General features: G+C 41.1%; 1 protein-coding gene across 6 annotated transcripts in view; it reads left to right on the top strand.

The window, feature by feature from the left end:
- AGBL1 (AGBL carboxypeptidase 1) overlaps positions 1 to 23410 on the top strand; it is a 276743-nt gene that overhangs the window by 183192 nt on the left and 70141 nt on the right. For 5 of the 6 annotated variants that reach the window (XM_065076581.1, XM_065076580.1, XM_065076584.1 and 2 more), the window contains one exon: positions 7817 to 7977. The exons of the other annotated variant lie outside the window; for it this stretch is intronic. In XM_065076581.1, the coding sequence (XP_064932653.1) occupies positions 7817 to 7977 (161 nt within the window). The remainder of the gene's footprint in view (positions 1 to 7816; positions 7978 to 23410) is intronic. 6 annotated transcript variants of the gene reach the window in all.

Raw genomic sequence — 23410 nt, 5'->3', positions numbered from 1 at the left:
CCTCTACATAACATTGCTGCCAGGCCAAGACACAATTTCACCGGTCTGCGAGCCTCTGTAATGCACTGACATGGGAGCAGAACAATGAATATAATGTGGGAACAGAGTCTTCTCAGAGTGGAGCAATGGGGGTGATGTCTGGGTCATGCTGTGTTGGCTTCTCACTAATCTACTCAAGCTTCAACCCCTATGTTGGCACAACATTGAAAGGTACCACGACCTTGAGGTCCCATTTTGGATGGGGAAGAAAAGCACTCTGGCTTTGATGTGTTGTTTCTGTCAATACATGTTTTCATCATCTCTGTGATGGGAGGAATATCATGTATTTTATTGGGATGAGAGGGAAAGGCTGTAAGGTTTTGTCCATTGCAGTTTATAGCACAGTGAGTTTTAAGATAAAATCTACTTTGGAAGTTCCCAGTATTGTTACTTTAAATACTTCAAAGCCACATAGAAAAATAACAAGGCTTTTTATAATATAATATAAGTATATGAGACCATTTCATGAAATTAAGATGTAACAATTGATTCTTCATGTAACACATAATTAACCCAGAGGGATCACCGTAGTGAATGGCATTATGAAGACAAATACCTTATTAAGACTTTTTAAAACAGATTAGACACTTTATGAAGAGCATCTGCCTTTACATTAGACAGAATAAAGTTATAAGTATCATAAATCCTTTTGTTCTAAGGCATGTGTTCCAAGGTAATCACTAGCCAAGATTAGAAAACTATTTTACTCCCATAGTGAAATATAGCCAAATAGGTTAAATTTATAGCAGAAAATAGGAGTGGGTAAGACTAAGAGTCTGGTCACTTTTCCGTACACTGGAGTTATTTATACAGGCAAACTTTTTAAATGGAAGTAGAGAGAGAGGAAAAGTGATCCAGGGATTAGGCTGCCAATTTAGGTCCTGCAAAATTTTAACTTCTTGCTTTCCCAGACTGCTTTTAAGACCTAATTCATTTTACACAGATTGTCAGATGGACTTAGAGCCCCACCTCACACTTAATCTCCAGATACCTCAGGCTGTGACTTGTTTCAGGTTCCACAGTGTTCAGATAGCAGGAAAATGTGAGAGAAAGTCATGAATAGACTACTCACAAATTTTCAAGGCACTGTCATGTGGGGTAATACCAGTTAACCTGTTGAAAATAGTGGGAGCATGGGGAAGAAAGGTGCTTTCTTGAATAAAGCACTCCATTTTCATAAACTTAAGGTAATCGCTTATTTTCCTCACACTGCCCCATGATCTCTACATGACTTTGAGTAGTTTCCTAGCTCTGTTCCCTGTCTAGTAAGTAGGAGGCTTCAATATCCTGGAGCGGTATTTGTTTTCCTTTAGGATCTAACATGTTGGATATTTTTCTTTAAGTAAAAAAAAATAGTATTGCCCATTGTTTTTGTTAGTTGTTGTATCAAAATTTGCCCACTGGACTGTCTCTTCCAAGAACACACTTCTTCATCTGATGGTACAGGCAGGCTGCTCCTCCCCAGAACTGTCCCCAGTCCTTAGATCAGAACTTGAGACACTTCTGACCTTGTCACTGTGAAACAATGCAGATTCCTCCAAAGTGCTCAGTTCTGACCTGGCATATCATTCACTCAGCCTCTTCAGTTCTATTTGAGAAGACACTGTTGAACGAGGTAAAAGATTGCTCAGTGTCTGCAAAGAGAGGGATAGCCTGTTGATACTAGTCCAGGCCTATCCAAAGCCTAAAAATAGGTTCCTAGCATGTCACACAATAATGAATGAGACAGAAAACCAATGTTCTACTCAACTTTATTGGAAAACAGAACTGTGCAAAGAATAGCATCTTCCTATATGTTTTGTCTGTGGAAGCAAAATATCCTCATTTCTCCTTCTCTTTTTGTTCATCTTTTGTTCCGGACATGATCACCTTTCATATTTATGGCTATTCAAGAAGCAGCCTGGCAAAGCTGGGCTTTCTGGTACCTGGTACCACCTTCAGTCTTGAACAGGAATGCAGAACAGGTATAACAGCATCCAATGGACATGGAAGCATTCCTCTCTGTATGAGTGTGCAGTCTTTGAGTTCGTGGAAAGCAAAAGTCACCCCTGTGCTCACCCTGGATAGTTTGCAATTTGTTGACACAAAACATGAGATAGCAGTGTGTGGAATAGAGTAAACAAGCAAATTGGCCAGCCGAGGCTGGCAAATTTGGCAAATGAGACACTAATATAATGTCTTTGACTCTTCCAACACATTATGAGCTTGCCATGCATTGAGGATTGAGTTGTTCCTGGGAGCTAATTAAGGAAGGGGGAAAAGATGCTGAGGGAGGAGCAGAGAAGTTTGGAAAGGAGAAAAGGATAGAGGGAAAGGACAGGGAGACAGTTGTGGAAATACTGTGAGGGTAGTGTGTGGAGATGGGAATGTCAGACCAATAGCTAGTCAGGATACCAGAAAGGAGGAGGAAACACTTTCCTGCACTAGGTCTGGAGAATTCATAAGCTAAATAATTGTTTTTCTTGAGAACTTGGCCACAAGTTTTTCTATATGTTAAAGCCCCAGTTCTCCTATGAGCAGGTTGTTCAGGACTCTTTCTCCAGCAGATTGGAGGGAGAAGTTATTTCATCTTCTCATTCACTGTGTTCCTTGAACAGCGTTGCCTGTAACATAAGTATCATTAACCAGGGAAAGAGTCCCTTTGAATGATTAAAATAATTATTGTTTCTTTGCTTCTGTACCCAAAAAGTTTGCTCATCTAAAACGGCAGCTGAGTTCAGCAAAGTCTAGTGTGGGGATTCGAGGCAAATTGGGCCTTATTTCCTCACTGTGTGGCCAAAGTACCAGCTGTAATGAGGACAGACATTCGGAGCAAGACACACCTCTCCAAGGGTGAGAAGGGGGTAGAAGTTTCCATTAGTTTTTCTCTTGTTATCATTCCTCTATATCAGCATCCATTGACCTCAACAACCCTTCCTTCTTTCTCACCCTTTTATCTCTCCTGTCCTTTTATCTTCTGTCTCTAACTCCAGCCCCTCTCATCTTTCTTTCTAGAAATTCCTGCTAGCTTTTTCTTTTCTTGTTTCTTCAGCCTTTTCTGCTTGCTCAATCCTCTTGAAATCCTTTGGCCCAAATTCCATCCATATCCCTTTAACTTCATCTGTTTTGCATGCCATACCTGCTGCTTAAGGATCATGAGAAAACCTGGCTCATTCCCCACTGTCCTCATTGCCTAAATAGCCAGTTCTGAGACGTGTGTCTGCATATTTTCATTCACAGGGGTTGAAAGGACAGTATCTTTCAGGGCTGGCCCAAGCTAAAATTAAGGCTGTAGACACGAGGCACCAAATGTTTCATTCAGCTCCCTGGTTTGTCCTCTAGAGCCTCCAAATGGTTTCAATTAATATTCCAAGGGAGAGCTCACTGATGTGATTAGTGAGAAACCAGACTGTCAATTTATTTATATCCAGCCTTAGGGCATAACCGTTGTGAATGTGTAAAGCTATTGAGATGCAGGGAATATTCTGTAAGTATGTATGTATATGTATTGACTGGAAGTGAGTTTGCAGGGAAAAGCTGTTGCCCTGAGGACTGAACAGTGACAAAAAGTGGGAGAGGCTGCTGAATTGTCCCCGCTGCATGCCAAAGGTCTCTTTTCTCTGAGCACAGAAAACAATTGATGCCTCTGAAATTTTCTGTCTGCTTGTGCTTATTAGTGTTTTCTAACTCTAATTTTACTGTAGCTCTAGTTACCCTTGTGAAGAAATTTCTAATTGAACTTCTGGAGTCCTTCCACCTTCTTCAACAATATCTGTGTTATGAAATTATTGCTGCCTTTGGCTGTGGGAGTGTTTAAAGCATATAAGTAATGAATAATAAAGTTTTTTCCATTGCATTGTCATTTAGCCCGTGAAGCATTTTAAGGACAAGTTGAGAGATATTAGAAACATTTTGTTGTGGATATTTATTTGATGCATCAATGCTGAGTGTGAATGCACAGTTTTTCCAGTATTATCTGGTCAATTTTGTTTAGGAAAATTTGTATTGACAATATCCTGACCAAGTGATAAGTCAAGGAATAGCTTTTTTTTCCTGCTTCCCAGTTTCCTATTAGTATGAGAGTGTCATTCATAGGTGAGCATCCTACTGCTCCAGCTCTTATGCTAGCAACAGTTTTGGCAGGAGAAGAAATAAATTAATAGGTCTTAACTAGACCAAGAGTTAATAGACTAGGTCTCTGTTTCTTTCATCTGAGCGGCCCCATCATCTACCTCTGCATTTTGTTTGTTCCATGAAAAATAAATATATCCAGAACTTGCTCTGTTATTAGATGTAACCTCTTCCCATGATGTCTCTTGCAGTATGAAAATATGAAAAGGGATTAGGAAAAGCTGTTTAGCTCCATTATTCTCTATAATAGACAGGAAACAACCTGTTATCCCTTAACATGCCTGCAAAAGACTGCATGACAGATCCGTGGAACCAGTGGACACATTTGTGTTGCGCAGTAGAGTGTGATGCATCACGTTAGTGCTGGTCCAGACTGGTACTTTGATGTAACAGCAGAAACTGTGTGGGGATAAGAGCTGGTCATCAAAGTAGGATAGCTTTGTTAGGAGGTTTCTGAGGCTGGAATTATTAGGACTGATGAGCTTGTCTGCAGCTTTCTGGTACAGTGATCCTGTTTCCTGCTTTAGAATTTGCTTAGATTCTGCTGGTTTGGAAGCCTTTGCACCATGCTCCACTGTTTATATAGATGTATCCAAAGGAGGACAGAGCCATAAAGCATTGCTAGAGAGAAAGATGGGGTCACGGAGAATTCAGCCCGGCAGGACACTGCAGGGGAGAACCTGTCAGGCACAGCAGCTGTGGCAAGCAGATCACATACTGTCACGAGACGTAGAAGTAACACAGCTTTGCTGCCATGGAGTTGTCTCTCCCATCAGCTCTTAAGCATACCGAGCTGGACCCCCACTACTGTTCTTTTTTTCTTGCTTGCATTTCTTGTATGATATTTTCACAACTCTGAATTGTAAGCACAGTCTCAACATTTTTACAACTGTGTGTGCTGCAAAGCTACAAGGAAAGTGCCTGGAGACCAGGCTTCCCATTCAGCAATGCAAGCGGGGCTGATTATTAACCACTACATCAGCTCCTGGCATTGCTGGCAGATGCCATCAATAACATTAGTTTGATCCATCAGTTCTGTCAACAGCTTCAGTTTAATGGTACCCATGCTGTGCACCTCCAGCTCCACCCTCTGAGAGCTGAGGAGAGAGGAAGGAGAGGGGGAGAGAATTATCTGCGTTAAAAAATAAAAGTCTGTCTGTGTTTGAAGTGAAAAAGTGTGTTAACAAGTAATGCTCTAGCTGAGGTTTCCAGCTGTTACTCCTGAGCTGTCTGGTATCAAAGCAATATGGGTCCATCGTGCAGCAGATAACTTCAGTGCACGAGCAATTACTGTCTGAGGCTTCTGAGGTATATTATAGTTTTATTATTATTATTTCTCTGCTCATAGTTTCTTAAGGCCTCTTCATATCCTGAATAAAGCTCTAGGGAATCATAAAGCCACAGGCTGAGTTTTAACATAGTCACTATTCGCATCTCCTGGATTGATAGGTATTTAGTGTGTTGCCTTGATCTTGGAAGCAAGACCCTGAGATGCACCCCAGGGAAAGCTGTGAGACGTTCTTTTTATTTTTGCCCCTGACAAAATAACTCTTTTACAGTAGAAATGACATATTTTTGCTCAGAAATATCACCACTTCTGCCTGCCGGTTCTAAGTCTTGCCGCACTAAAGTGTCTTATGTCTTTTGAAGTAAAATAATAAGCTGTCTAGGAATCTATGTAGAGCTGCTAAGCACCCTTGTTGTTTCACATTAATGACCCTTGGTTCCCATAAGCCTCTCCCTTTGTTTTCTTACTATTATTAATTATTGCTATAGTTCATTGTACGTAGATTTTGCATAGCAAAGCTTGCAGTGAAGCTGAATAGGATGTGGGGAAGAAATGGTGCAGGAGATTTGCCCACTGTGATAAAAACTCTTAAAGACTGTTCAGAGGGCAGAAGTCAGTTCTCCAGAGACCCTAGACCCTGCCTAGCACTGAGGCTATGTTTTCTCAAATTATTTGTGTGCTCTTCTGGGCAGGTAATGTGCTTATCTAGTTGTCCAACCACTCAGTTTATGTTTCAGCTCTGTGGTTTGTGTTTTTCAGTTTCATCATCATAATTACAGATTCATGTTTTTCTCACAGGGTCTTGGAATGTCTTTACTATAGGAAAACATATTTGTGATCAGATAGGGTATCTGTAATGCTAGATGATATTTGCATATGCCGGAACCGCTAGAGATGAAGTGATGGTTTTCATCCTATCCAAGGAGTTTGTGTCCTCTAACAAAAATGCAGAAAATAAGCTTTGCCAGAGAGCTGCAGAAGTTTATGTGAAAAATCTCCTGTTTCATTCATCTACCTGCACGTTTTTGGCTCTGAAATAATCTTTCAGTTCTATGGAGCTGCTCAGGTGTAGGGATCCCCAAACAGTTTAGAAATACAACAGCTTTATAGAGAAAATAAAAATCAATATGAGATCAGAGCTCAGCCTGTCATGGGTTACCAGAACACATCCTGTTCTCGTTACCCATAAGATGTCCACTAACTAATATCTAGTTGAGGTCAAGTGCACGCCATGCTGGCATGGAGCTCACACCACAGGCAAGGCTGGTGCCAGGACTGTGAGGGGGAACTCCTGGGAGCTGCTGAGGGAACAAAGAGTTTTGGAAATGGAGCTGGAGCTCCTGTCAGACAATTGGCTGCAGAGCTGTTTTGTGCTCCAAAAGCACATGGTGCTGATTTTGGCTGCATTTGTTCAGCGACCGATTCAACCCCGGATGTGTTAGCATTAAGTAGTACATGTGGTTGGGTCACTAAATGCCAAAGATGAGGAATTTTGCGGTTTCTTAGTTTCTTTTTCATGTATCTGAGCTGTGTTGGTCTCCTATCCTCTCTCTGCATGCATGAAACTGCCATCAATTACATTGACTTACTCTTATGCAGGCCCTTGATGTGTTCCTTCTTTGCTAGATATTTATTTTATTTTTTGTAATGAGTGAAAAAACGGACAAACAAACCCAGACTATTCATAATCAGGGTTCTTCCAAGCGAGGATCCACAGCTTGGAGGAGTCTTCCCTTGAAAGATGATGTTGATAATCCAAACCCTGTTTATGCTTTTCCTTCTCTGCTTGTCTCTGCTAGAGAGACATCAGTTTTTAATTGACTGAGAAATTCCTTGGAGGTGTTTGTTATTTTGCAATTACTTTGCAATTGATTTTCTTAAAAAACAATTCATAACTTGTTAAAGATCTCTTCCCCTCTGTGTCCTCCCTAGTTTTCCATCTTTGCCACTGCCCAGTTTTTGCAATTGTAGAACATACGTGGTTTTTTTTTCCCTTGCTTAGGGAGATGACTCCTCTGCAGAGAAAAAGAAAAAAAATGAGTCCTAATGATTTGTAAAAATGGATTTACAGTCAGGTCCTCCTGGGGTCTGAGTTTAATTCTTATAGTGACTTTTTCTATAGTCAAGACAGTTAAACTATTTGTCTCCGTTTCTCCATTTGTAAAAGAGAGGTCATTTTAGAATAGCTTCTGTTGACCAAGGGCTGTCAGTTAATTTGCAAAAGATTCTGTAAGGGAAGTTTCCTTATGCAGTAAATGTGAAGGAAACCCTCATTCAGAATGTTAAGATTTATCCTTCTTAGGTAAAGCAAACCTGACTCCTTCTATGTACCTGCAAATTGCACACTCAGCACTGAGACTTTCTGCCTCTCTCCATCAGGGCCTGCAGCTGGGAACTCAGGAGCTGGAGGAGATGGGGAGCAAGTTTTGCCTTGGTTTGCTTATTCTGCACCTCAAATCCCTGCCCTGCAGCAAGGAAGTGATGGCTCAGGCAGCACTTCTGCTGGATCTGGAGGAGGAAATAACAGACCGGACACAAAGGTCGGTGACAGTAATATTGAGAGGGTTCTCCTGTGGGAATTAAATTGGTGGGGATGTAGTTTTGTGTTTCAGTCTGCAGAAATGGATTCTCCTTATGGCTGAGATTTGCGTCTTGGGAACTGGAGTTGTATTGAAAGTAATTGGAAATGAAGATACAATTAACTCCCAAAGAAACTATTAAAACAGTGGTTCCGTGCCCTGCAGCCACCCATGTGGATACAAAATGTGAAAGAAAAGAACCTGATTTCTCTTCTCCAGTGAAATTTCCATTTTGCTATCGAAACTGATTACTGAAGCATAGGGTTGGTACTGCCCCAGAAAAATGGATCAGCCGGAAACATTTTTCTGTTCATTGGAGTGTGAGGTGATGTTCTGTCCATTTCATATCCTCCACAGAGAAGATTTCTTGCAAGGAAGACATTCTCTAAGAGCTGCAGGGTAGGGAACAAATATTGCAGATTTGAAAAGGACATTGATAGCATGATTTAGAAACTGTAGGCCTGATTTAGCGATAATACTCCCAGAAATTCCCTTTTTCTTCTCTGAATTGAGTCATGCAGGCATTTAGAACATAAATTTGTGACTTTTTGATGCATAGGAAGAAGGCATGATCCCACTGGTTATTGAGGAGGTGTTTTTTTTTCAAACTGCAAAATTAATTTATATGCTTCCTACATTCAACAGGATGCATTTAAGTACGGTTGCCCCTTTATAAATATATGGTGAATTTGACTTGGTTAAGTGTCAGAGTATGGGACTCTTCAGCTTGAATTTGTGATGAAGTGGAAATGTATCTATTCCTTCTAGGCCACCATCACTTGTTAGTGCGATGTGCAAGACCATATGCTTGCAATAATGTTTTTCCAAGACTAATGGAGAAAGAAAACTTAGTGATGTGATATGATTTGAAGCTCCCCAATGGCTCTGCCATCAAAGAGCTCTCTCAGCTTCATCAATGAAATGCAAGTTTTTCAGTTGCAGAAATGGCCCCATAATTTATAGCAGGTTTCCAGTCTTCCCCCTGCAGGAATACTTAACCGACATTACCACCACCTGTTCCTTGTGCTGAAAACCATTCTTACAAGCTTGTTCGCAGTTTTTAATGTTTATGAGGGACAATGAAAAAAGAGGGCTAAAATACAGAGACATTCCTTTGTATTAGCTGTGCTCACTTGTACATTTGAACATATAATTGAAACAATTAAGGCGTATGCTGAACACCACCCATGTTGGGGACAGCCATCTGACAAATCATTGGTATATCATTAGAAAGAATTACTGAAGACTGGCTAGGTGGGTGGTTTTGAGATATAAATCAAACTCTCACTTTTGAACTGGAGCTAGAAGGGCCTTTGTGTGAAAATAACTTATGGGAAGAAAAACATCGAACTTTGACTGGCCTCAGACACTGAGAAAAAAAGCCATCTAGTCAAAATAACTCAGTGAGCATTTTCCCTGATCTTTGTACTCTTCCATTACTTTTTCCTTTAGTTGGTTTATATATTTATATGTCAGTTTTCCTGAGATTGTGTGGTAGTTGATCAGTACCAAAAGAATAGTGAGAAGCTTTCTAATTATCAATATTTTTAAAGAAGTTAACAAACAAACAAACAAGCTTCCCTTGCTTTGTAAAAGTCCCATGTTGTTCCAAATGTGTCTATGGCAGCTGAAAGCAAAGCCTTCTATTTCGTCAAGTTTGCCCTGCATATTAGTGAATACCTCTGTGGCATCCAGAGATGCAATGTCACTGCTAAAAGGCAACGTGACAGTTACTTATTCTTTTTCACTCCATTGGGTATAATTGCAGGTTTTTGTGAAATTTTAGTAGCTTAGGTGCAATTTGCTACCATTTCCAGACCAGGTAAACAACTGAGTTGTTTAATCCCACCTAGATATGTCATATTGCAGGAGTTTGTTGCAGGAGGTTGGGGTAAGGGAGAGGCAGGGACCAAAGGGTTTGTTAGCATATTCGTTTTTTAAAAAATCAATAATTTGTGGAAAATGATTGTACAGTATATTGATTCTTATTCAGAAAATTAATACTTAACTCTTGGGTTTCTGTGAGTCTACCCAAGAGAATTGCATGGTTTGATTTTAGTGGGAATAGGAGCCCTGCCAAAATCAGTGGAAGAATGCAGAATACAGAGAGCACACTGATATGAGGGCAACTATTTTTCCACCTCTCTACTTACAGACTTTGGGGGAAAAAAAAATAAAAAATTTCCCTCAAAACATTTATCTGGAGGAAGCTAAGGGGTACCACTCAGTCTAATCTAAATCTGTAAAGTTTAAGTCTAATCTAGCTCTTTCAGGTATCACAAGGAGGTCACCAGACCCTTGCAAGCTTATTGGTGGTATATCATTGAATCAATGGAAATCACACTCTGCTACTTCCTAGACTAGTCCCATCTCTATGTGCTTAAGAAGAATGAAATATTTGTAGTTTAAAACTAGCTCTGCTGTCTTCTGAGGTTACCACACAAATGCACAGCATCCTTGAATTCTTTCTATATTCCCTGTGTCTGAAAGTGTGAGTAGATATGAATGAAAACAGCTGAATTTTTTTGTGCCTTTGCCAAAGCAGAGTCAGAATTGGGGATCCTTCAGGTGCAGCCCAGGAAAAGTCTGGGCAGTTACCTTGTGCAGTTTTTTCTTATGTGCTTTACATTATGAATAGTGGTGGCTTTAAACAGCTTGCAGGCTTTCCCTATTCCAGAAGTCTGCACTGTCCAGGAAATTATATGCATAATAGATATTTCAGTGGGAAGCTGATGTTTTCTGGCAAAGTATGTCCCAAAGGCTGCCTAGAAAAAGGTACAAGTAAGGGTAATTTTTATCAGAGCAGTATTCACCAATATCAAGATAAAAGAATTACATTGTTCAATCTTGATGGAAAAGCAAGCTTTGTTCAGTTATTAGGGTTTTGTTTTGTGGAAAGAAAGCTGAAATTAAACTGCGAGCAGCGTGCATCGGATGTAATGTGTTTCCTAAGTACACATTTCTGAGCGCCCATCTCTGTAGTGCTCTGTGTGACAGGTCAAGCCATGGAACAAGAAGTTAATCCAGCACTGGATATAACTGACTCCCAGATGAAATGTCTCATTGCAAAGGTACACAGATCAAGAGCTGTGGAGCCAGAGGTCTCTTCTGTTGTGAAATCCCTGCAGTTTGTGTCCTGCATTTGCCTCTCATTGCCCTGGTGTCTGGTGTGCGTGGCATTGACTTGGCATCTCAGCGTCTCCCTCTGACAGCAAACAATTTCACCTGTCAAGGTTTATAACTGTATATGTCTTTTAATTTTCCTTTTCAGGCTGTCTCAGCTCTGGGTGTTTTGTGGTCTTATTCTTTCACCGCTGCTGTGAAGGGGACAGGGAGCAGGCTGGATCCTGTCTGCTTGCCTGGAATAAACTATTTGCTGTGCACATTATACAGCGCTGTCAGAGTCAGTGGTCAGTAAACTGGAGCATGGTAATAGCTGTCAGGGAAGTGACTGGTCTAATGGGGGCATCATGTGTGAATGGGGGATTTCTCACACCTGACCAGGTCCATTGTGTTCAATGTACTGTCTGTGTGAGTCAAAGAAAGGTGGAAGAAAACTTTAGCAGACCTGTGTTTGGTACCCAGGTGAGAATTTCTTCCTGTCCCCAGCCTACAGTCTGTGTTTCCCCTAAATCATGAACAGTAAATGGAGTCATTTACAAGCATGAGTGGGTTAGCAGTTGGAAACTGCATCAGTGGGGCTGTGCTACTAGCAGGACAGTAGATTGTTTCACAAAGAGATGGGAAATCTTTGGATATCATGAAGTTGACCTAACAGATCTGTGTCCCTGGTCCTCAACATGCCATATGGCAGCTGTCTCTTGAATGTGACAAAAGATAAAGTGTAAAATGCAGTACACACATAAGATATATTAGAGTGATTGTGAGGAAGATGGGATGAATTACTCTATGACGTTAGGTCTAGGGATTAGCTGGTCTCTTAATTAGCAACCTGTGCTCCTGGGTCACTTCTATTCACTCTCACGCTTATTCAGGCGTTATCACCCTCATGTTGCACAAGACCTCTTTTGAAAAGTTATATTTAGGTGTTTTTCTGAATCAACTAGCCTTTTTTCACCAGTGGTCTTATGGATGCTCTGACAAGGTCAAAGGCCAAATACATTGAGAATTTGCTGGGCTTTGAAGACACTTTAAAAAAAAAAAAAAAAAAAAACAAAGCAAAGCGTCAGGAGCTGGTACAGGCACTTTATTCTGCCCTTTCCCAAATCTAGCCTCACCAGCATGCTATTGCCATGCCCTAGGAAGAATCACTAATTTTGTGTTTCCAGTCTCCCACTGTGCCTTGTCATCAACTCTGGCATTCAGCAGCTTTCTGCTGGGAAAATGAAATGCCAGCTTGTACTTCGGACATCATGTTTTTTGATAATAGGTTTCATGCCTCATTTGCTGTAAAAGCAATTAGGTTTTAAGTCAATGCTGTCCAGGTAACTTCACATTTGTCAAGACCACAAAGAGGATGAGAACTGACTGTTCACTTAAAGGAGGTTTGAGAGACAGAGAAAGCAAGAGCAACTCACACTATAGGTAATTCTCCCCTTCTTCCTCGTAGTTTGAACTGATGGCACATTCCTTTATTTTATTTTTCTCTGCCCTTCAGGTTGTGGTAGGTAATGTTTTGCATACACTGCAGTAATTGTAGCCATTTGTTCTTGGGTTACATCTTATATGTTAAGACAGGCTTTTGCAAAGTCATTATGCATTTTCAGCTGACTCAGATATTATTAATCCCATGTGTTTCTTCATCATTTCTCACCTTTCTTGAGCAGAGCCAAATCATTCTCCATCCCAGATGGTAAATATGTCTAGCTCTGCTATTAATCAAAAGCAGAAGGGTAAATCACTGCTCCGGTCCTTTGTCCAAATGTAATCCTTTCATCTTCCATACGCTGAGTAGGGTTAGATTGGTCACTGTATGGATGGCAAATCCAAGAATTGACAAGAAGGATTTGCAGATAATTTGAAACCATGCCTGCTCTTCTACACTGCATTGATGCACCATTGTGATCCTGGGTAGTATTGAGCTGTTCTATTTCCCATCTTTTCACTATAATGCACCTTCCCCTGATTATGGCTGTGCAAGCAGTTCCACTCATCTTTCAAGCTATGTGGCCAAAATGTGATTTAGATCAAACTAAAGTGAATTTGGGGAGATGAAACAGACAAGAGAGGAAAGTTCAAGTAAGGAAATAATGCAGATGGAGCAAAGTATGCTCACATAGTTTGGAACACCTTTAGTACATCTTTGAATAGCAGAAATGTGGCATTATACTTATGTACAGTGATAGGAAATTGCTCCCTTGTCTGGTGGTTGGGGTCTTCCTATAGTTACAAGTGAATGTGAGTGTCATTCCTTCAAGTTGTATTTGTTTTCATTAAACAAACTGGAACAAATTTCTGCTGAAGAGTTTGAGTGCAAGGCGGTGCTTCACCCTGCAAAATACCCCATTGTCTCACAGTTTGGTTGGACCAGCAGCTGTGGCAACCAGTCCTCTGAGACAGACTGGACAGGTGGAGCCGTCTGGCACGTGGATGAGATAAAAGTGTTCTTTCATCACTTAGTGAATTTAACCTCATGGGGAAAAAAAATCAACAGGAATTATTTGACTGTTTTGATCCAGTTTTTTATCTGACTGAAGCTTCCTTTTTCTTTCAGTAAATATCTGGTGCATTCTCAACCTTGATCATCTGCAGACATTAAATACCTTGTGGCAGCTTTAAGGAGAGGAGGTTGTTTATTGATTCTGTTTTTTAGCTTAGTCATAGATTTTACTGCTGGGAAAGGAATTTGAAATTTCTCCTGTGTTATGAGCGTGTCTGGATGTGGTATTTCTGCATTTGGATGCTGGAGAGAGAAGTGCTGTGGAAATGCATTTACCTAAGTAAGCCCAACTACCATGTCACATCAGTGGTGCAGAACATGGGGCAAAAGGAGTTCCTAGTGTATTTCGTATAACACTTGTGAGAGCGCAGTCTAACATCAACGAAATGTGACAGGTATGAGAGTAGCTTAAACTTGCCTTTGGAGTGGTCTCATGTTGATGTAACCATTTAGGATCCGTTCAGGAAATGCCTTAAGTCCTGACTATCGTATAACAGTCTCCAGTGATCTTTCACACTAATGTTGCAGAAGAGTGATATCTTCTTGCCCCACTCCCACCACCTCCAGGGTCTGGCCTAAGGAATTGCTTTCTCTGCTATTGAGAGGAAAATCCTCAGATTTTGAGTTTGGAATTATTATAGGCTTCAGATTTTATTGTTGTTATATGCCTTGATAATCATGTTGTATAAATAAGAAAGTGAAACTTCCATCCACCTCTTTATCCTTCTTATCCTGCACTCTTCAGCATCTCTCCTTTGTTATTGTGAGAATACAGGCCCAGTGAATTCTTTGGAGGCTCAGCCAAGCAATACTGCCAATAATGGGTATATTTGGTATTCAGAAGGCTTCCATGTAGCTGTTCACAGGTGAGCCACTGTATTTCAGCAACTTTTCATTAACACTTTCTAGAGCTGTCCTTATTTTCCTCCTATCGATTTTATTATTATTATTCTTATTATGAAATAGCTTGGGAGCTGCATAGCTTCTGTTGATTGTTATCAAATGCCAACCTCAGCTATGCCAGACTGAATACAATTATTCACGCTTATTTCAGAGGTAATTAATTTATCATTTAATAGCTAATAACGACAATTTAAATAGCAGCAGAAAGGAAGGAGAGGAAAAGAGCAAATGGAAGAGAAAGAGATCATAGAAGCAACTTCAAACATGTACAAAATAAACCGCCTGCCGCTCTGAGGCTATTCAAATTACTGTACACGTACAGATCTGACTGGACTACAGATAATGAACTTGTATATATCCAGCAGAACAAATGGGCTCCGCATTGCTCTATCTGTGAGGCATATTGCTGTAGTACTGTCTGCTATTAGACTTTCTTGTATTGATTAGAAGCGTCTGTATTTCTGTGCTGCAGTCCTTTTCCCTTAAGATCTAACTTGAAATATGAAAGCCACTGGGGCCCTTCACATGCTGGGGCAGAAAAATAAAGCTGATTGCTATCAGGGGTGCAGAAGACCAGGATAGTGCTGACACTGGAACAGAAAGTTTCTTTTTCTAGGAAGGTACGAAGGATGATGGGAGGATCAGTCTGATTGGGCTATCAGTCATGTTGAATGCAGGCAGAGGTGGGATTTCAGATGGGACATGTCAGGAATTTGGTGCTGAAAAGGCAGGGTTGAGGACTATATAGAGCCTGTTATAGACTATATGTATACTGCAGCAGTAGCTGAAACATCAGTTGCATTTGATTTGCAGCTGTGGCACAACTTGAGGAGACCATTTTGTCAGTGCAGCTCTGCTCATGAGCTCCGTCCTTTGTTTACAGCTGTTTGACAGTATTAAGAGAGAAGGATGAACAAGGAATTACTGTGGTGGGTATCCTCATGCGTCTGAGCTGGTGGGAAACATGCATAAATGGTAAGGCTGTTTCAAGGGTTTTGGTGATTTAGTGTTTCCTTGTAGAACTTTTCTAAATGCTGCTTCTAGAATCCAAAAAGATATTTAGGGACTTGTGAAAACCAGAGAATAGACAGATATTTCTTACCAGTACATGCTATGATACCTTTCTTTGGCCTGGGGAAGCAGTGGAACAAGTGAATAGGATGGCAGTTAGGAAAAAATGCGCTTCTCTAACCCTTTAGAAGAAAACACATTTTTGTGGAAGTAGAGTATTCTGCCTCTGAGTTGCTCTCTTTATCAGAATTAATTAATCTGTCCACAGCCTCCAACAGAGCCTCTTGAGGAACACACTCATGTAGGCAAAAATTAGACTGGTTGAGGGTCAAAACAGGTTTTGCTCTCCCATGTGTTGGTGAGTTAATCATGGGACATAGATCACAGGACCAAGAGACTTTTTGATCTGGATTATCTGGGCCAAGTACATCCCATTTGGAGTTCTCACCTCTTAGATGTAGCAAGGGGGCCAGATGTCCAAGCATCACAGAATTTAGAAGGAAACTGAAATGAATGCCAGGGGTCTGTGAGACTGTATAGAGCAGAATGTTTTCCACCCATTGATAGCATCAGAGCCTCATAGTCCTGCATAGCAGTGAAGCTGATAGTGGTGCATGTATTGTCACTGTCTAAAGTAGGTCTAGATTGGTGAAATATAGGAACAGAAGGAACTGAATCCCTTGTAAAACCATCAGTAGGATCCAGTTTTGCACCTCTTTAAGTTACTCAGACAACAAGAGATAAGGAGAGCCAAATATTTTTGATCTAATGATGCTTCTATGTACATTGTGTCTCCGTCGCTGCCTCCAGAGATTTCTGCTTTCGAGGCAAATAGCTTGTTGCAGGTCCTTTTGGTCTGGTGCCCAGCCTGCAAATGAGAGTACGACCAGGCCTCTTGTACTACAGTGACAGCGTACAGCTGCTATCTAGGAACACATGAAAAAACTTAGCAAGACAAATGAGAGACTAAATGGTTAAAGGGATAGAGAAGGCAGAGAAATTAATAATTAAAGCTGTTGAGCTGCAGTAAAAGGAGCACATAGCCTGGAAAGAAAGCGGGTGGGCGAGCAAAGTGTCATATTTGGAGGTGAAAGTTGGCACTTGAACAGCATTTTAAAGTACTCCAAAGCCACCTCCGCTGACATCTCTGCTATATTGTATATTCTGTCAGAGGCTCTGGCTGTTCAGCATATTGTGGCTGTGACTCACATGCAGACCCTGCTGCTTGCTGCTGTGCTAGATATGGTAAAGAGAGACATGGCAGAGGTATTGTGTGAGACGTGAGATAAATATGTGCAGGTTGTTGTTTTGGGGCCCAGCACACACATGTACCTGTGTGGATGTGTGATTGTGCATAGAGGTACAAATGTGAAAGCCAGTCCTTGTAGACTCTTGACAATTCACTGTATTCTGTCAGAAACCACACAGATTTATTAGGATGCATGGGTTAAATGTGATGTTAACAAAAAGAACTTGTCAGAATTAGGCTGAAACTGAGAATAGAAGGATGTGAGGGGGAAGATCCACATGAAATTAATACTTAGCCTTTTATTTTTTTGTCTGCTGAGCAGAAATGTACTCAAGCTTAAAATCCCAGGTTCACTTCCCAGTACAAGCTGAAGGCCCAGCCCATTTTGGCCCTGGCTGGTCTGTAGTGCTCAGTAATACAGCCCAAGTAAGGGATCTTCTCTGGCAGAAGTACAGGGCAGAGCACTGCCACTTCTCATCACTGTCAGAGTGCAACAGGAGAGATGTGGGACCCATTCTGTCCTAGAGCAGCGCGGGTGGACCCGCCATGTGCTGGAAGGGCTCAATGCGCACATGGGATTGGGGTGCTGGTAGCATCCATTCCAACTTCTCTGCTAGCCAAGATGCTTTGGCAGAACTCTATGGAAAGTTGTAGCTCTGACAGAACTGGATCAGAGTGCAATGGCCAAAGCAAAATATCCCACCCCAGTTTGTGGAGAACTTTCCTTTTGCAAAAGCCCCATCCTCTTGGTTGTGGCTTCCTTCCACCCTTGGCTGTGGGTAGATGCTGAGGGTTCAGGCAGCTGCTGTCTGGATGATGATTGCTGAGCAAAGCCAACATGTCAGGGCAAGGACTGCTGTTTGAGCAGAAGGAGGGGGAGACTCAGAACGCTGTAAGAGAAAAGAAAATAAACTATTCCCTTTGCATCTATGATGGGATGTTTTCTCTATATCCTCCCCTGCTCCACTCCATCTCCCATTCCCACTTCCATTTGTTCCTGTTAGAACTTGTGCTTTTTAAATAAGGAAAAGTTGATTTCTGGAAAGTTGAATTTCATTTTTAAAGTAACAGTCACATGCTTTATGGCTAGACTTTCAAATATATCCCTAAGCATTCAAAAATACATAATCAGCAGCTTTATCTATGGCACATTATTCAGGATTTAAAACATAATGGCTTCCTTTTAAGCATTAACAGTTACTTACTACCTTAAATCCCTATTTCAGTATGAGTTAGAGTTTGAGGATTTGGATGTGGAAGGCAGAATAAGGAACAGAAGCAGCTGAGTGCCAGAAAAAGATTCTGCTATCAGGCCAGTATAATCAGAAATAAAGAATAAGGAGAAGAATAGGAAAGCATCTGTTCTCTATCTATTTCTCTGTCTAATCTGTTCTGTCTAGTCTTCCAAGCAAGTTTTTACATCACACTCTGTACTTCAGAATTGTTTCTGAAGATGCCATTTTATAGCGTCTTCCAAAAAGCACCAGCATCTCATTAAAAGATAAAAGTCCAATGCAATTCAAAGAGAAAACAAACACTGATTTCAAATAATAAAGCAGTGTTTCATCTTCCATTGAGCTGCAGGGGGCAGCCAAGAATTTGGATAAAGTATTGCTACCTGGATTTATCTTGTCAGACTTGCACTAGTATTAATACTTTTGTTCTAGTACACAACTTGTGTTTTCATCTGTGAATAAGTGAATCATAAGAAGAGAGGATCCACTGCAGTACACTAGTACAGTCAAGTGTCCTTTATGACAATGCTCAGCATTGCAGATTTAAAAGAGGGATGCAAGAAATTTCCATACTGGACAACTAGAGAATACCTCTACCTCCTGAGGGAATGCCTTTCTGCCTTCAGACAGTGATTTATTTATACTGGGAGACATGAGAATTTATAGCCTTTCTGAATAATTATAATAACAATAATCCTATCTAACGAAATGTTCCGGTGATCTCATTTTTTATATAAATGCCTAATTCTTTTTGGATCTTACATTGCTCCTGGCTGCACCTTGCTATCTCATGAGTTTTACAGATTAGCTGTGTGTTGTGCAGAAAGAAACAATGCTTCCTTTCATCAGCTGGTCTTTTACCTTTGCGAATGCACCTTTGTCCTCTGCTGTAAGAGAGAATAATTGGGAGTGCTCAAATTGCCAGTTATTTTGTAAGCAACTATCTTTTCCCTTCTCATGCTTTTGGTCATGAAAGTTGCTGAATTTTTTTAAACTTCCTATGTGTCTAACTACTTTTACCACCCGCTTTGGAACCCTGCTTATTTATGTGGTATCTTTTAAAACCTAGGAAGACAAGAATTCAAAACGGTTTTGCTAGGGGAAGTGTAGCATTTGTTAAAGTAACAGTTTTGTAATATTTTCAGTATTGTCCATGTGCTTTGCTGTTGAGGTTTAGTATTTTCAAGAAGGATGGTAGGTTCCTGGATTAATCAGCTCACTGGGTTTGATGAACTGTCTCGGATAAACCATTTTATCTTTAAGCAATTATCTTGGAAAATTACTGCCCACTAATGGGGTTGATGAAGGAAACTAGAGTTTCTCATGTGGACCTTTTATATTTCGCTGCCGTGTGTCTGGACTGACGACAGTGCTTATTCTTACCCAAAGAGCCCAGAGACGCCCAAGAAAAGAGACAAACAAATGGACGAGGAAGTGATGCTGGCAGTTCATGGGTGGTGCAGAACAGGCAGCAGAAGACCAAGAGTCCCTGTAGTGTGGATGTGGAAGGGCAGTCCAAGACTTAAACCCTTTCCTTGTCTTCCTCTGTAACTCACAGAAGGGATTCTCAATACCACGAAGAACCTGATGCCTTAGTTTCAAGAGCTCAGGATTTTAAAAAAAAAAAAAAAAAAGGTTGGGTGGAAATATAAATAATGGATTAGGCTGAAAAATTGGTTTAGGCACTTTGACAATGTCTCAGAGGTGTCTTTGCCCCTTTCAAGCAGGAGCAGATTGGAGACATGAGATGTAGAAACATGACTTTTGTTCTCTTTTCTCTCTTGCTTTTTAAAATCATACCCAAACTCTTATTCTGCAAATGTACTGTTCAGGATCAAAGACTCGTCTCTGAGCAGAGAAAGCCCCTGGAGAGCCAGACCTGAAGGCTAAGCCCACAGCGCTGCTGCTGCTGGCTGTACTGGTCTATTTGGGAAATCTGATCATGCACCAGCATCTGGTGATGGAGCGAAATTGGAAGCAGTGTGCTTGGCGTCCTTGCATAACTTTTGATCTTTGTTTTCTTTGCCAGCTCAGGTGCCTCTGGTGGCCATGGTCCATCAAGAATTTATCCTCACCAGTGTCAGATGTCTGTAAGGCTCTTCTGTAAAGCAACATCTACTAATTCCTAAAATTTCTCAGAAATTGCATACTTTGGTATAGGGGCTAGAATTTATCTGAGAAGGGATAATGAATAGGATCGCTTGAGGTCTCTGCCCTTTTCAGAGTATTTTTCCTCATTCTCATCTCTGGCATTTCCATCCACTTACAGAGTGACTGTAGGTAACCAGCTATTGGGAAAGAAGCGATAGGAAGACATTTAATGAAATGTCTGAGATTATTTCCCCTGCAGGTATGACAGGAACAGCCAGGAAAACAACACACCTGTTTGTATAGGGATCTCTCCTACCTTGTGGTGTTTTCCTGCCTTTACTGCATCCCTTGTGGGATGCTGGATTTGCATGCTAAGAAGGCTGCTGTTAACACAGCTTAAACACGATACCTCACAAACAGCAGTGCCCTTGATCCATCATTAAAAATGTCCTTGACACACTGTGGCATCAGAAGAAACATTTGTGATGCTAATTGCTGGCAGCACTGTTCTACCATGAATGTTGTACAGAAAGTCCCATTACATTTTGTTTTAATTTTTGGGTAGGGGGCTGGTTTGATTTTGCTTTTTTTTTTTTTAATTTTATTTTAATAGCAAATAATGTTTTGTTTGTTTGTTTTCACAGTGGGGACTCCATTCTAAGATTTTTTTAAATGCTGAAAATGTAATTATTACCTAAAGAGTTAGAAGGGGAACAGCCTAAATTTTCCTTCTTTTCACAAGCACTTCAAAGGTAGATGGAGATAGAGAATCTGTCTCTCCTCCAAGCATGACCTTCCCTTCCAGACCAGGAAAATAATATTGGAGCCTCAAGAGCTTCAGGAATAGTGAAACCCAGATCCCTGCTGTGTCTCCTTAAGCAAAAATTTATATTCTCAGAATTTGGGCCTGGGCTCTTCTCTGTTCCCTTGCCCCACTGAGTGACATTCCTGTGCAGTTTGTGGCCTTGCTGGGTTGTCCTCTCAGCTGGATCTGTGGCTGGTGTGAACATGCAGAGTTTTCAACGACTCTACAGCCTTTCTACCTTCTGCGTGTCCATCCTACCTCCATCTCCTCTATAGCAGTGGCACAAGTGTGCCTGGAGAACTTCCCTACTTGTCCCCACGTTGCTTTTCTAGAAATTGCATGTGCTGTGTAATGGCTCAGAAAATAAAGGCATAGAGGCATATGCCCTTGTTTGGTCCCTGCTGGTGGGTCAGAAGTGGAGATTAATAGGATAGGAAATATGTTTCTACTCTGCAGTCAGTAAAGGAAATTCACTGGAACTAAATTAATCATGAAACAGATGCGAAGAAGAGAATAGATTAGCGGGGAATTGACTCATTAATTAGATTCATACCAAAGTTCAGAAGAGGGTTTCCTTCAAGATAACAACCAAGTTCAAAGATCAGAAAGGGCTGATCTGGGGGGGGCACAGTATTTTATTTCTGAACTCTGTCAGGTTTTATTTTAGCCCTGGTTATAATGGTATATCAAAAAAGCTGCTGGAAGGAATTCAGCAGCTGGCAACATCTAACCACAAAGCGCCCATGGATGGAAGCTATTATCAGCCCATGCGCTTTCCTCAGCTCTGGTTTGTGGTGTTAACATAAGTGCAGGAGCCCTCTCTGTTGTGCCACCTTGCTAGATTTAGAGCTCGATTACAAGTTCTCCTATGAAGAACAGCAGCTTCTTGGAGGTGTGTTTTGTTTGTTTGTCTTTTCCAGCACTAGAGTGAGCAGAAACCACATGCAGATTTAAGTAAGGTAAAGTGCTAAAGTACTGTCCTCCATGCTGCGCTTCTCAGGACCCCTGCTCACCCTCTTTGTTGTTCCAATTCAGAGTGGCAGGGTGAGATGAAGGTAGTTACTGTGTGTTTCTAAGGAGGTGGGGTTTGGCTGCATTCTCCTCCTCGTTCTAATGGGATGCTTCCTTACATGATCTCCTCTTAGGCTGTGCTGCAGCTCGAACCCAGGGTTGATGTGGGATCCATGCAGCAGTATTCTTGTTAAAGCAAGATCTATACTGCCTGTTTTATCCATTGGACTTGCCCACAAGCTGGATTGCTGTGCAGGTGAAATGTCTCTGTTGCCAAGTACAGATACTCCAGTGAAGGAAACACAGGAGAAAGGATAAGAACTCAGTAGTTACCTGTTGCTGTGTTGCAAAAAGGCCTATTTAGGTCCCTTCAGGCTCTGCACAGACTCTGCAGAGGGACCTGCTGCTGTCCAGATGCCAGGAGGTCCCTGTGACCGAGCTGTGTGTTGTAGCACATGCCACACTGCTGCACAATGGAGCTGATGACCATCATGTTGAGATGGGTTTTTGTAATGCGTTCTTAATGAGCTAACAAACCAGAGCTAAGTTCTAGTTGAAGCAAGAGTGAATCCATGAAGCCCCCTGCTTTCTGATTTACCTTTTACCATCTTGTGCTGTTTCTCAGCATGAACACAATCAAACTGTACTCGGGAACATCTGAGCTGCCTATTTGCCACTCAGGACTTTCTGGGTCATGAAGTCTCCACATTGTTTATTTAGAGTTAAGTGTTCTGCTGGGTGTCTTATCACTTTCTGTAAATAACAACTGTCCTTAAAATTCTTTGGGCTGGTTACCGAGACTGACAATCTGTGTGTTTTGAGTTGCTGAACCATATTAATCCCTAATATACTCTGGTCTGTGATGGAAAAGCTAATGTATTGAGGATGTCACAAGAGGTAAAAGTCAAAGGACTTACTCTTCTTGGACATGTGAAACACTTTGGTTGTGACCTGAATAAATCTTCCAGCAGCAACAGTGCTATATCTGTTGTGCATAAAGTTGTTAGAGGAGTCTGCCTTTTATTCCAACATGTTAGAGATTTTATAGCACCATGGCTAATTCATTTCTAGAGAAGACAAGGCACACTTTATTTTTACATACTTGTAGCTTGTCATGGTAAAGTTTATTCTACTTAATGTTGGAGTTGGTAAGGGGTAAAAAAAACCCACAACATACTTCACATACACCTTCTAAAGCAAAACAGTACCAAAGTCTTAACCGTCTTCCTAGACAACTACTAGCAGCCTTTGCTAAAATGGAGATGGAAAAATGAAAAGAGGTATCAGGTCTGTGAACTGTATAAAAATCCAATCCAGGGTTTATACTGTGATAATTCATTCCTTTATAATCCGCACCAGGCTGATGAAATATCAGCTTGTACTGTGGATGTGACCTAAGGCAATTGTAGACTTTACTGCTCTTTGGATCAGGACAGCTAAGAATGGAGAATACACATCCAGTGAGCAAA

Source organism: Columba livia, chromosome 11 (assembly GCF_036013475.1).
Source record: "Columba livia isolate bColLiv1 breed racing homer chromosome 11, bColLiv1.pat.W.v2, whole genome shotgun sequence".
Classification (NCBI taxonomy): Eukaryota; Metazoa; Chordata; class Aves; order Columbiformes; family Columbidae; genus Columba; species Columba livia.
Note: the sequence above shows the minus strand (reverse complement) of the source record. Positions and strands in the feature narration are given on the sequence as shown.